Raw genomic sequence first — 14,646 nt, 5'->3', positions numbered from 1 at the left:
ATCAGCCTTTTCTTCTTCTCCTATTTCCCATCTACACATATCCCAACTTGCTTTTTGTAACATCGTCCCTGATAAATAGATCTGGAGATCTCAAAACGCTTTTTTGAGAATGCTGAGTTGGCCTAAAAAAGGTTTTATACTAATATGGATTTGGGATTTTTTTTTCTTCTGGCCAGCACGGCTACTTTTGTGGATTATTATTATTATGTTGTTGTTGACAATGACTAAGATTTTACTGATCTCATTTCCCACACTCCGTACCTTGACATTCAGAGAGTGATGTCCGGAATGTCAGGAAAAAGCACAACTCCGGGGTTTTGGTCAGCAAAGTACATGCCATTCTTTTTCCTTTCTACATAGCTAAATGCTTCAGCTCTTTCATTGCCTTGGTTACAGACAGCTTTTTGCAAGCACTTATGGTCAGAAATACAGTAATTCTTCCCAGCGACACTGTTTTGTTTGGCTTGGCACAGGACTTCATATTTAAGGCCATGCTGCAAGTCCAAATGGCAGGCATTACAAACCGATTTGCTGAGGTTCCTGCCTTCCCTACGAATTATCTAAAAATAGGTAATCAATACCTCATACTTTCTGTGGTAGTAAAACATGCCTCATATATTGTGAACTACCCACTGCCTCCCTAGTAAGGTTTGCTTCTGACTCTTAATCAGCCAGCAAACCATGATTGCCAGAGATTACTCCAGATACTTGAAGGCTACTCTGCATGCAAAATCCATTTGCACATGACTGGTAAGGAATGGGCAACTGTCAGTGGCTCTCTGTACACCTTTAACCATCCATATTCCTATCTATGCAAAAACCCAAGGTAAAGCAACACTTAGGAGTTTGTGGCCTGCAAGTACAAACTGTGTTTCAAGAAACTAGATCTCAAGGGAGTTTTTTTTTTTTAAGCGGGCGGCTGAAAGCAGAGGACCTGTTAGCTGCAGGCTCATTGATTAATGCAGCATTCCCCAACCTGGTGCCCTCCAGGTGTTTTAGATTATAACTCCCAACATTCCTGACTGTTGGTCATGCTGGATGGGGCTGACAGGAGCTGAAGTCCAAAACATCTGGAGGGCACCAGATTGACACTCGAAGCCAGCCTTCCACAGAGGTACATATTATTTTGCCTACTGAGGGTCCCAGGTGCCTCCCGGGCATTTCCAGTTAAAAGACTCCCAGGTGGCAGGGCAAGGGAAGGCCTCCCAATGAGAGATCCAAGAGCTGCTGCCGCTCCCTGCAAAGAGTATTGGCCTAGATGGACAACAACAAAAAGACTTATCATGGCACAGCTACGCAGCTGGTCACTACCTCCCTTTCTTATCTTTGGGCAGGTTAAATATTAACTTGCACAATGCAAAACTTCAGAAACCTTCCATAGCATCTTGCCACATTCCAAAGCACAGCCAAGGAGAACAACTTGATTTCACAGACTTCAACGTACAAAAATTCTAAATCCCAGCCCCTCCATATGGTTCTGATGAGCCAGCTCAACTACAAGCCAGCTCACACAAGTCAGCACTGAATGCATGCTGATCTATGGCAGCGTTTCCCAACCCGATATCCTCCAGATGTGCTGGACTACAAGGCTGGGGGATTCTGGGAGTTGCAGTCCAACACATCTGGAGGGCATCAGGGTAGGGAGGACTGATGTATGGGCATCTGTATGGCCCACATTTTTATATCTTGGAACACTTTGCCATTTGTTATGGAAGGAAAGAAGTCTCCTTGTATTCCTCTCAAGTCCCCACCATCCATCACTTCTTGTGGTGGTGTCTTGGCTGGGCCAGGATATGAGGCCAGGACAAGGCTTCTCTATCTTTAATGGCTGCAGAGAAGCAGAAGATCCCATACAGCACACTTTTCAACCCCCATGTGACAAGCTGCACCTGTCAAAAATCCCTGTTCTACACAGGGATGGGCAGAAAGTAAATCTCAAGATTTTTGGACTTCAACTCCCAGCATTCCCAACCACTGGCCATGCTGGCAGGGGCTTCTGGGCATTGAAGTCCCAAACACTTGGAGATCTATCTTCTGCCCACCTCTGTTCAGCACACCTATTAAAAGATACTGGAGCCATGTCTACTTTTGTACCTGGTCATCCTAAAGTGAGAGGCTTGCAGCTCTCCAGATCTTGCTGGACTCCAAACCCCTGTCAGCATGGCCAATGTTCAAGAAGAATGGAAGCTGTAGTCCAACAACAGCTGGAGGGCCACAAATTATTCACCCCTGTCCTAACATCTAGAATACATACTAACTGTTAACGGAGCACTTCTTTTTGACAGCAGAACACCCTTTTATCTTTCTGTCCTGGACTCAGAACGTGCTGCAAGCCCATCACGCTCTGCTGCTTCTGCCTCTCCCTCCGCTTGACCCGCCATGACTCAGGAGAGCAAATGGCACCAGTTTTTATATGTCAAACTCAAGGAAGCTTGAAAACAGTTTCCCTCCCCACCCCCATCTCTGACTTAAGAGAGGCTCAGCGGGACAAAGTTTCAGAACTTCTGCTGTAAATGAATATCCAGCACTTCATAAACAACACAGCAGTCATGCAGTTGGCTGTAAAGCCATTAGTCCTAAAGACGTCTGCTTCGCCCTTAAGGACCGTTTATAATACACTGGCAAAGAATGGGGTGGAGGCTTCTAGTGTGGGGGTGTTAATTACCATTACAGGGTTACCACTTCAAGGCCCTTTAAAAAAAAAAGCACACCTCAAAAGCTTGAGAGTCATTTCAAAAACCAGCTTTCATTATCTACTAACACCTTTCAAATATAAGCTAATCTGTGTGCTCTCACTCGCTCTCTCTGGCAGGGGCATAAAAAGAAAGGACTCATTGACCTATTTTCTAAATGAAAGATATGAGGTAATATATTATTCCTTTAAAAAAAACACACACAACAGGGATTGGATCCAGATTTAGCCATGGCTAGAGTAGACTCACTATACTCTAAGCATGACTACCTTAAGTCCCACTGGTTTCAATTGGGTCTACTATAATTATAGCTAAATCTGGATCCAACCCTACAAGAAACCTGCAAATAGTAGTTGTTATTAACAACTTCATTTCAATAATTGGACTTCATGTCTGCTACTTGGGTTAACTTACATTTGTTGCCATAAGATGAACCACACCCCTTAGGTTTCTGCGCCCAATGGCATTTCTGAATGCAAGGTTGCTTGCAGTAAATGGTTAGTCGCTATATGCTCCATGCCCTGTAGAGCCATGCCACTCTTCCAAGGCAAAAGTGATGTTGTTCTACTGTGCCATCCTTCTAAAAGAAATATGATCTCTCTGGGAAAGCAGCCTTGTGGTCATTTTGTTTAAATTGAGAAGCAGCTCTGGTCAGGGATGTGGGGGGCACACCCAAAACTGGACCTCAAAAACATCTCTCCTCATCCAGCTTGCCATCGCTATGAATTCATGTGCAGACTGTCCAAGCGCAAGGCCTTTTGCCTCAATTTCTTCCCCTCTGGCCAGACACTTCTGGTTACTCCCCTTTCTGGTGGCTGCTGCTGGCTCTCGGAATGCAGAGCTCAGAGCCATTTCCCAAGTTACAATTTTCCATCTTGGGGCTGCTCCCACAAGTCACTCCCATAAGAAAAATTATAGAGGAGGAAAGATTTATAGGCCAGTGGCTATGCATGTCGGACTTTGGCATGCAGAGACTGTAAGGAAAGGTCTCGCAAGAGCTCACCGGTAAATCTTGCCCTACGCTTCTGATGAAGTGGGCTCTAGACCATGAAAGCTTGTGACAGCCTTCTTCAACCTGGTGCGCCCTCTGGATGTTTTGGACGACAATCCCCAGCATTCCTGACCATTGCCCATGTTGGCTGGGGATGATGGGTGTAGAAGTCCAAAACATCCGAAGGGCATCATGTTGGAGAAGGCTGGCTTATGTCATAATAAATGGGTTAAGTCTTTAAGATGCAATGAGACGTTTTTGTTGCAACCGACTAACACCTGTGGAAATCTTTCCTATGCTCATTATTTCCATGGGAGGGACTTGGAGGAACCTTCTTGTTGATGAGGCTCAAATATGGTAAGTGGCCCTTAACAGGGCCATCACTGCAGACTTTTATATCAGAGCAGGGGTCTATAGTACTGCTGCTCCAGTATGACTAGAAAATTGCCCTCAGGAGAACCATTCTTGTGGTATCAAATCCTTGTGATGCGTTATGACTGAATTGGAGAACCCACATCTTGCAGCCCATGGGGCTGGCAGCCAATCGGTTGGCTCCACCCTTTCTGCCTTGCGATATGTGTTGTGCCTGGGCTCTCTGATGCGCATTCGATCAGCATGAGGTGCCTTCAGGAGTCAGCAGACAACAATGTACACTTCCGAAGGAGCTTTCTATGTGCCTGCTAGGCAGCTGGAGGTGCACAGAGGGTTGTCTGTTACTGCAGCTGCCGTAAAGCTTACGGGTACCCAAACTTCTGCCAACTTCTGTGAGAAGAGCAATTTATGTGAATCAGGTGAAGGAATGTGATATTGTAGCTTACCAGCTAACATGTAATGTGCATGGTTTAACATTAAGCCTTACATGGTCAGGGCAACAGTCTATCTACCCCAGTGTATTTTAATAGCAGCCAGTTAGAAACTTTGCTATGGGGAAGACACATGTAGAAGTTTGTTAAAATAATAAGTATTTAAGGGTTCAATCCTATGCATGTTTAGACAGAAAAAAAGCCCTACAACTCCCAGCATTCCCAGCACGTGTGACCCCAAGTCACGCATTCAGTGAAATGTGAATTATTAATGCAGGAGAACTGTTAGAAGATGCATCTACTTACAACTTGCAAAAATACATGGCTGCTGAATAGCTTGTGGAATGTATGCCTGAGATATGTGCTTGACTTATCCCATTAAGAGTGAATTTATGGCTAGAGATGGGATCTTGAGGGACAGTGACTTGATCCAGGCTGACTTATTGAGCTTCATACCTGAGCAAGCCTTTGAACTCCTACATCCAAACAAATACCATATTCATTACAACACAAGGCGTGGCGATTTTGTTGTGTAAACAAAACAAAATGATAGAACATAAAATATATTTCAGGTTGATTGGCTGGCTTGCTTTTAAGAAATGCTGTAGAAACAGTTCTTCAAGTTCCCTGAACTTTGAGAAATGGTTATAGTGGCAAGCAATTAACTTTAGACCAGTGTCGCTGAAGTCAATAGAATTACTCCAGAGCAAGTGATTTGTGGACTTCAGCTTAAGAATGTTAGCCATGGGTAAACAATTTAAATAAATACTTCAGACTTACTAGGAAATGTAAACACACTGGTTTTATGGAAGCCAAAAACCTTCTGTCTTTTATGGTTCGTTCTTTCTTTCTCCTTTGTTAGGCTGTTCTATTCTTGAATTACATAATGACCTTCTGAACCAGAAGGTTTAATTCTAACTAAATAGGGAGAAAGAGCATTACAGAGCATGGAAGGTTTCTGCTGACTGAAATAACTCATGTCATATACCTTCAGTGTTTTACAGGAGACTAGATATGAAATAGGATCATTGCTTTTGGCACTGTGGGAAGAAGGAGGATAACCAGAAATGTCAAGGTGCTTTCTAACCACAAAAGGATGATTTTGCAATAAAAGCAGTCCACCCCATACCCAACAGAAGTCAATGGCAAAATGCCCATTGGTTTGAATAATTCGAGAGATTCAAGAGTCTCATACCTCAGGTCAGAACACATTGATTTCCAAGTACATGTGTTCTGAATGGAAGTGCTGGGCCCATGAAATTCTTGAACTATTAAGATCAATGGGCATTTTGTCACTTATTCCAGTTTGTCACTAACAGCCCGGTCCTTTGTACATTTACTAAGAGGCAAGTGCCACTCTGTTTGATAGGCTTACTCCAGTAATTGGACATAGGATTGCAGCCTTACAACCCAACCCTATGCTCATTTTTAGAAACTATGCTCTGCTATGTTCCATAGGACTTACTCCAAGAACAACTGCAGCCTTACAGCCCAATCCTGTATATGTCTACTCAGAAATAACTCCAATTTAATTCAATGGGGCTTACTCCCAGGTAAGGGGATACAGGACTAAAGGCTTAATCACATGCCTGGGCAATGGGAATTTACTCAACAGACCAGTCTGCCAACCCACAAATGGTCAAGAAGGAATGCTGCAATTCAGTTTAAGCTAGTTTGGGATGTTATCCAAGCACACTTAGGCCAAACGAGCATGTTGACATTTCCATAGTCTGAAATACGTTCTATTGAAATGTTACTGAAATTGATGATGGGACATGCATCTAAACAAACCCATTTAGGATCAGGCTGACTTCTTCAAGTCAGCATCCTTACTCAAAGCATGCTCACTTGGAAATGACTTCAACAGTATTTGCTTCTTCCAAGTAAGTATGCTCATCATCACAGTGCGTAAGATGCAGCCGTAAGAAGTCTGAAAGTGTTCTTACTATTAACAGCCCAGTAATGACACTCAGATTATACAAAGCATGTCCACCGCATCAGATCAAAACATTGCCCTGTAGTCAAGATTTAAGGAGAGTTTGGCTTCTGGGGTTGGTTGGGAAGAGGGAGCCAGACCAAGCTGCATTATCCTTTCTCAAGGGTGTGTATTGAACACCCAGTTCCTTTTGGGAGGAGGAGGAGGAGGAACAAACCATCCTCTCTGTCCCTCTTCCTCCCCGAAAATTCTTGCATTCTGTTCTTTGTGGGCTTGCAGCAAAAAGCAGCACAATAATTATTTGTGAGTAAGAACCCCAGCCTGTGCAAGCAGCCTGAGGTGCTCACCCATGTGTGGACCTGTTGTCAGGGAGAGCTCCAGTCTACCACCTGAAACAGCAGGAACCCCTTTCCCCCAGCAGCCGACTGACTTTCCCAAGAAGTGAGCCATGCTATATCTTTGCAACGTCTGTTCAGATAAGGTGTGGAACATCATAAGAAGAGCTGTGCTGGACCAGACCCAAGGCCTACCTAGTCCCGCATTCTGTCTGCACAGTGGCCAACCAGCTGCCATGGGAAGCCCGTAAAAGCACTCTCCCACTCAGGTTCCCCAGCAACGGGTATACAGAATTATACTGCCTATGATCCTGGAGGTAATATAGAGCCATCATGACTAGTAGTCATTCATAGCCTTCTCCTCCATGAATTTAAGGAATCCTCCTTAACAAGGGGCTGTCTTTGCCCTGACAAAACCCAGAGGTCATCAGTGACTCCACATCAAACTGCACAAGCTTTTCCTCAAAGGTCCAGAAATGCAACTGCCAGTTTTGCCACAGCAACTGATTCTTCCCCACTCTGGTAAGCATCCGCTTTTGCTCATCTGATTGTACACTGCACTTCAGAAGCACAAAGAACCTCCAAAGTACAATGCAAATAAGAGATTAGCCCACCCTCTCCTCTTAGCCTGGCACTTGGCTGTGAGGGGGTAGATCTCTGACCTTGCAGTCTGCTTTGTAGACATTACAAATGCCTCCAAAACACAGCACCATGTCAAGAGTCCAGACTCTGCATCTTGCTCGAGCCTCTAACTTTGTGCTGCAATTTACAGGCACTCAGGGTGCCTCCAAAGTTCAGGGAGAAATCAGAGATCAACCCACCCCTCTTGCTTGAGTTGGTGAGTGCTTTCAAAGAACAGCACAATGTCAGAGATTGTTATACAAAGCACGCACACACACTGCCATGTGTCTTCTTTGCCTTGCCAGAGGAAGGGGACGATCGTTGGCAACCACAAAGAAAGGCCAACAGTTTTCTTCCAAGATCTGTTGGAACCCAACATTTATGAAGTCCTGCTTTTTCTAGGACCAGAGTCACCTGCAACACCCAGCATTCCTGACCATTGGCCATGCTGGCTGGGGCTGATGGGAGGTGAACTCCAAAACATCTGGAGGGTACCAGGTTGGGGAAAGCTGATCGAGGACCTACCGCATCTCAGGGAAGTCCCCACTGCTGAGTGAAAGAGAAGTATGAAAGAGCTAGTATGGGTCATCTGTCCTCTCCAAGTTCATGGTGATAAGAGTGGGACGGAGAATCTCTCAGTAGCAGTCCAAGCGCAGCCAGGCAACTGGATCCAGCCACCCTTTAAAACTTCCCATGCTAGGTCAGAGGCATGATGGGAAATTAAAATGGTGGCTAGATCCAGCCACTTGGAGTGCCAAAACAGGGGGGGGGGGTGTAATGGGCAGGTATCATCAGTGGACCCTGCCAGCTGCCCAAGGATGCCAGAGCCAGCACTCTCAGAAAGTTTTCAGAGAAAGAGCTAGTATGACTATTACCCCAAGCTCATGGATATTTTTAGTACTCTTTCGGGATATTTTATTACAGCTTGTATGTAATCTTAACTTGGGGTCATTATTACTGATTTCTGGCTCTAAATTCCCCTACAGCTTGCAGGCTTCTGAACGTTCTGACAAGGCACATGTATACTATTACAGTTAAGAACGTGTGTACCTTTAGGCATGAATTATCATTATTATGATTTCTGACTATTTGTTACTGCATTACCAGATGCTGTAATCATAGGTTGGGGCTAGCACTGAATGACACATAGTACAAACGTATAATAAAAAGATCATTTGTGGCAAAAATCAACTCACAGTATTATAAAGCATTACAAACTTCAACTTGTAAGGAAAAGAGTTTTCCAAAGACACCTTTGGTTTCATATTGACCTTGACAGGTTTCCTTTCCCTTGGCAGGAGAATAAACTTTCCTTCCCTCCCCACTTTGGAGCCCAACAAAACAAGATTGTAATAGATGTACTTGCTAATCTGGTGCCCCAGGGGTATTCCTGTACCCTGCACACATATTTTTAATCAGCATGACTGACTGGAAGGAGACAAATCATGAATGTGCTGAAGCAAAATTCCTTGAGATCAACCTCTTTCCTAGTTAACCCTCAGAAACTGTCTAGACCCAGAGGAGGAGAAGGAGAACAGCGGCTGTTGTTACCAAATATAAATTCAGCCTTTTTGCTCAAACTTGTTTAAAAGTACTGTGTCCAATATCAACACTGCAATCCTAAATACGTTTACTCATAAAGCCTGTTGAGTTCAGTAATACTTACTCCCTTCTAAATGTACATAGGATTACAGTTTAACAGTACGATCCTCAGCATGTCTACTCAAAGTAAATCGTACTGAGCTCAATTGGACCTACTCCCAGGTAAGTGTATGCAGTAGGCCCTACAGAACTCAATGGAATTTACCTCTGAGTAGACATGTTTAGGATTGCATTGTACGGATGTTTTTACATAGCCAAAAACAAAATGTAGAATGTAGGCGATTTGGGAAGAGGGAATATAACCATATGCAAGACAAGAGATTGCTCTCACTGTAATATGCAGGCTTCTGGCTACACTGTTTGTATCCATCGGCAACAGCTTTGCAGTGGGAATCACACATTAAATGAAAGTATGGGCCCTTCACTAAAAGTATAGTTCTATGGTTTTATATGTAATCTATATCATGTTTGTAACGGACTCTTCCTCCAATGACTTCAGGGTAGAATACATGAAGATTAGCCCTTCTTATCCTGACAATAACTGTGGAAGCAACTAGTTAGTGAACATTCAACAAGTCATCCAGTGTGCTTAATGAACCCAAGTCTCCCCAGGCAGTCCTCTATCCACTACAACATTCTGGATCTTTAAAACTGTCCTATTTAAAAGAACCAAAATATTCTATATCGTATTAAAGCAATGCTAAAGGATCATGGGAGGGAATCTTTTCAGATCATCTGCACAGATTTGCATGTAAAAGGCGGGGAAATCTTAGCTCCATTCAAGTCAACAGCTACACATCCTCTTGACATCCCAACAATTTTCTATCCTGCAGACATGTTCCTGATTGCATTATTTAAGATTACTGAAGGAAGGAAGAAGGAAGGAAGGAAGGTCGGTCTTGCTGGTGGGTACAAGTACTCCAGGGTTACACTGAAAGTAACATTTTGGTCTCATTCCATTAGTGATATTCCCTTTCAGAATTCAGTGCAAGCCAGGATTCCCAACCCAGCACCATCCAGGCGTGTTGGACTGCAACTCCCATAATCCCCAGCCAGCATTGGTTATCCTGGTTGGGGATGATGGGAGTTATAGCTAACTACATCTGGATGGTGCCAGATTGGGGAAGGCTGTGGTAAGATTTTTATGGATTCCTGAATACAACCTCCTTTTCTAAGCCATACATTCATATGTATCCATGGAGTGACAGAATAGTCCACAACAAGGGCTCCCCCCCCCAAAAAAAAAACAATTTACCATAATTTCATCTTGCTTCTTAATCAGCAACACTGGGAGAGAGAAATAAGAGTTTTATTAAGTGTGGAGTAAAATGCAGGTCACTTGTTTACTTGGAAGTCACAAACTTTGACGGTGCCCTCCTGTCCACGACTACTACGTCCACTCGAGTTCAATAGGGCTTCCTCCCAGGTAAGCGATTACACTAGTGCATAGAACCTATAGCCATGAGCTTTGGCTCAGGTCACCTGAGGTTCCAGTCTTAAAAGCCGGAGTAATCGAACGGAACCGAATGGGGCGACTCTACAAGTGGCTGGAGGTGGAACAGCTGAAACGGTCTCGAAAGTTGCAAGCGGATGTAGATATCGCGCTTGGCGGCAGTATCTCTCGTGTCAGCTTTGGGGAACGTCAAGAGTCTCCAAATAGTAGCAACAAGACACCGGCTTCCCACCCCCACAACAGTTGTACAGCGTGGAATAAAACCCATCTATCAAATACTGCAGCTATCAAGCAAGAACTAAACCTCGGTTTTAACGGGACTTGTCTGGATTTTTTCCTGACACGTCTCATAGTTCTGTACCAACCGGGAGATCCCACACGTCTGGAAGGGTCCCCTCTGACGCTTCACTTTGGCTTGAAACTGAACACGAGCTCTTGCAAAGGCGTCCTTCCGCGCGCGCTCTCCTTCCTACATCTTTCCAAGTACCTCAGTACTTTTCACAGAATCACAGACTAGTAGGGTCGGAAGGGGCCTACAAGACCATCGAGTCCAACCCCCTGCTCAGTGCGGGAATCCAAGTCAGAGCACCCCCGCAGTTTTGCAAACTTAGCGCGATCCCAGCCCTGTCTACTCAATCCTAGCCCTGAGTTCAGTGGGACTTACTCCCAGGTCAGCGCGCGCCTAGGGCTGCAGCCTAAAGGTGCAAACCCTTTGCCGCCCCGCGCGCGTTTCCTACCACAAACCGCCCGAGAAGGAGGCAAAAAACTTCTTTCTCCCCTCTTTCAAATCAAACCATTTTTCTTACCTTGTACTTCATCCTCGCAGGCCAGGTGAGAGATCCCCCTCTTGCGAAATCAGCGCGATGACACTGACGCCTCGCGGCTTTTACGCTCCATTCGATCACCGCCTCAACCGAAAATGAAAACAGCCCCCCCGGCTTGCACGGGACGGCGCCGCCACCCTCGCCACGCGCAACTCCCGCAGCCGCCCCGGCGCTACGCCGCTCCCAGCCGCTCTGAGCTCATTGTTGGGCTTGCGGCGGGCACAGCGCGGAGCTCATTTGCATATGCCTCAGCGATTGGCTACAGAGCCCAGACGTCCTGGGAGTGGGGGGTAATGCCCCTCCCCTTAGGAATGAGCCCGCAACCTCGCACGCTTTACTACCGCGCAGGGGAAAAGCGCACGAGAAGAGGCTGTTCTCCGATCGGCTTCTCGAAAAAGGAGCAAGGCCCGACAAGCCGTCCTGCCTTCTGGTGACCTGGAACCGGATTTGTTACTTAGCCTTTCACCTCTCGGTCGTTGCGCGAAGTGGACTCTTGGAACAAAGCCGTTGCCTGTCTGTTTGGTGCTTCAGCTGTCATCGGTTCTTGTCAGGATCTTCCTTGCTGATTTTTAAAGCGCAATCCTATGCATGTTTATTCAGGAAAAAAGTCCTACAATTCCCAGCATAGCTGGCTGGGGCATGCTGGGAATTGTAGGATTTCTCTCCCCCCCCCCCCGTCTAAACATACCTAGGCTTGTACCCTTAAAGTGGCCGTCTGAGCATCAGATGAACCCCACCGCTTTTTAAAGGTTCTGTCATCCTCTTTGAGAGAAACCACTCCTAGAAATCCTTCCAGTTTTCTTTCACGCTGAATGTAAAATTCTTGTTCTTGTAATTGCTACACAGTCAAAGTTACAGAATCGCAGGTGAACTAATGTCAGATAGAGTGCCAGTGTGGCATAGTGGCTAGAGTGTTGGACTGGGAGCCAGGAGATCTGGGTTCTAGTCCCCACTCGGCCATGGAAGCTCACTGGGTGACTTTGGGCCAGTCACAGACTCTCAGCCCAACCTACCTCACAGGGTTCTTGTTGTGAGGCTAAAATGGAGAGTAGGAGGGTTATGTACTCCCCCTTGGGTTCCTCAAAAGAGGAAAAAAAGTGGGATATAAATGTAATAAATAAATAAATACAAATTGACAGCTCCCTACAGAGTGGAGTGCTGCTTTTTGTGAGGTTTGTGGAGTGGATGAAATGACAGATCATCTTCTACAGCATTGTCTGATATATAGTGCAGAATGGGCCATTCTTTTTTACTGAGTTCCGGAGCTTGGGTGTTGCAGGCCTTTTCTTTGGTGTCTGTTCCTCCAACTTACAGGGATCTTACAAGCAGGGCCCTCAAAAAGTTACAGAGCTTTAAAGTTACTGGCATTTATGCTCTCTTATAGGAATTAGCTGTAGGTTTTTCCAGTTTCAAGTAGATTCTGATCATGGGGCCTTTTTTGGCCTTGCTCTGCCATTAAATACCAACAGAAGAAGAAAGGAGTTCAACAACCTGACTTGAATCTCTTGTCTCTGCAATAAACTCACTAGCTGGAGTTAGACAAGTCACATTCTGTCAGATGCAAAGCCATCAGCTTTGAGTAGAGTTAGGGTGGCCTTATATTTAACAGGGTTCTTGTAAAGCAGGGATGGGGGGGGGGAGTGGCCTGCTAAGGCCATTTGTGTGCCTGCTCCCAGATTCCACCGAAAATTGGAGCTGCTGTGCCACAGCAATTCTGCTGGGCCTCAAGAGATGTACGGAATGCACACCTTTTTCAGCAGAATGGGGCTGTCCAAAGTCCACTGCAAAACAACTTGGTGAGCCAGGGCTGTGGGAGCCTGTATCTGCTTAGAAACAAGGCATGCATGGACATTTCTGGCAACAGCGCAACCACTTTCAATGCTGCCTATCTCTGTTGTAAAGACAGTGTTTCCTAACCTTCTGATAGCAGAGGTATGCTTGTTTCTGAACAAAAATGGGAGATTGTTTAGTGACCAGGTGCCCTCCTGATGTTTTGCACTACAACGCCCAGCATTCCTGGCAATCAGCCATATTTGCTAGGGCTGATGGGAGTTGAAGTCCAAAACATCTGGAGGGCATCCCTGTCAAACAAGGTTGGTACCTAAAGGAGCCCACTCCCATGTTTTCCGCATGAACCACAATTCTGACCATGCGTCCTGATTAGAAGATTGAAGCAAGGTACAGTGACTTACACAGAGAACCAAAGGACAGCCTCCTCCAAGGGTGCGAGAGCCTAGCCCTAGGGTCAATCTGGAGAATATGCCAAGCATTGAAGTAGGCCTCCAGACAGGAAAGTCTATTGTTGCCCAGATAACATCCCAGCCTGAAGAGCAAGTTTTTACATTGCTTCCTGTTGGGGAGAACCTAGTCAGCCTGGGTGGGTGGTGTCACTCCAGCATCTGGGAATCCTTTACTGCGAAGGTACTGCAACCTATAACACTGGTGGCTCACAACACAAAAAGTTGTGTACGGGAGTCCTCCTGATACTAGACTGAACAGCTCCTTGTCATCCCACCCAGTCACTAAGATCTTCTGCAAAGGCACTCCTGGTGGTCCCACATGGGTCAGAGATCCATTCAGAAACCACCCGGAGCAGGGCCTTTAGTATAGCAGTTCCCACTTCAATCAAATGCCCTTTTAGCTGAGATCAGGTATGCACCTACACTACTTTGTTTTCGGCATTTACTAAAGATACTCTTTTCAGGTAAGCACTTCCTGACTAATGACTAAATTCCAGCCATAGTTTTATTGGCATTTCTACTTTTACTATGAGTATTATAAGTATTTTGTATTTTAATTCATTTAATTCATTGTACACTACTCCAATAACTCTCATTGTGGTTTATAAATTCACTAATAATAACATCTTATGACTGCACCTGTGGTATTTTTGGCTGCAAACACAGCAGCTTCTCACCATGTGTGCATGCAGTGATGGACACGTGTAGAATGGCTGCATTTCATTCTCTACATGTACAATTTTTTTCTAGGAATTTTGCAGTCTTTGCCTCCCTGCTCCTCCCACTCTGCATTTTAGCTATATGGGCTTTTTCGTCCATCTAGCTGAAGCGCATCAGAATGAGAGGGAAGGAGGCTGAAGAGGCCTGGGGATACATCATATCCCAGCTTCCCCAGTCCCCTACTCTTCCTGCCCACCAGCATGCCCCCTTTACCCCCTCTCTGAGGTCACCTTGGAGAAGCAGCCGGGGTGGTTCTCTCTGCGCCAGGTGTAAGGCGGAGGGGGTGGGGAGCGTGGATTCCTGGATTGGAGGTCGGAACACTATCTCTGACCTCCAATCCAGGAATTCAAATTATGCTATGGCCCCCCAGACTCTGTCTAGGGGCCATAGGATTGCTCCCTAATTAATTCTTTCCCATTTCCCCCTGA

At 45.5% G+C, this 14,646-nt stretch overlaps 1 protein-coding gene across 2 annotated transcripts in view; it reads right to left on the bottom strand.

The window, feature by feature from the left end:
• NEDD9 (neural precursor cell expressed, developmentally down-regulated 9) overlaps positions 1-11,452 on the bottom strand; it is an 83,435-nt gene extending 71,983 nt beyond the window's left edge. For both annotated transcript variants that reach the window (XM_084850333.1, XM_084850334.1), the window contains exon 1: positions 11,241-11,452. Coding sequence is in view for 1 of the 2 variants with exons in the window: in XM_084850334.1 (XP_084706460.1) it covers positions 11,241-11,252 (12 nt within the window). In the remaining variant the exon portion in view is untranslated. The remainder of the gene's footprint in view (positions 1-11,240) is intronic.
• Between the last annotated feature and the right edge of the window lie 3,194 nt (positions 11,453-14,646).

This window comes from Heloderma suspectum, chromosome 4 (genome assembly GCF_057233095.1).
Source record: "Heloderma suspectum isolate Gila_16-S chromosome 4, 16-S_ref, whole genome shotgun sequence".
In the NCBI taxonomy this organism is placed as follows: domain Eukaryota; kingdom Metazoa; phylum Chordata; class Lepidosauria; order Squamata; family Helodermatidae; genus Heloderma; species Heloderma suspectum.
This window is presented reverse-complemented; position numbering and strand designations above follow the sequence as displayed.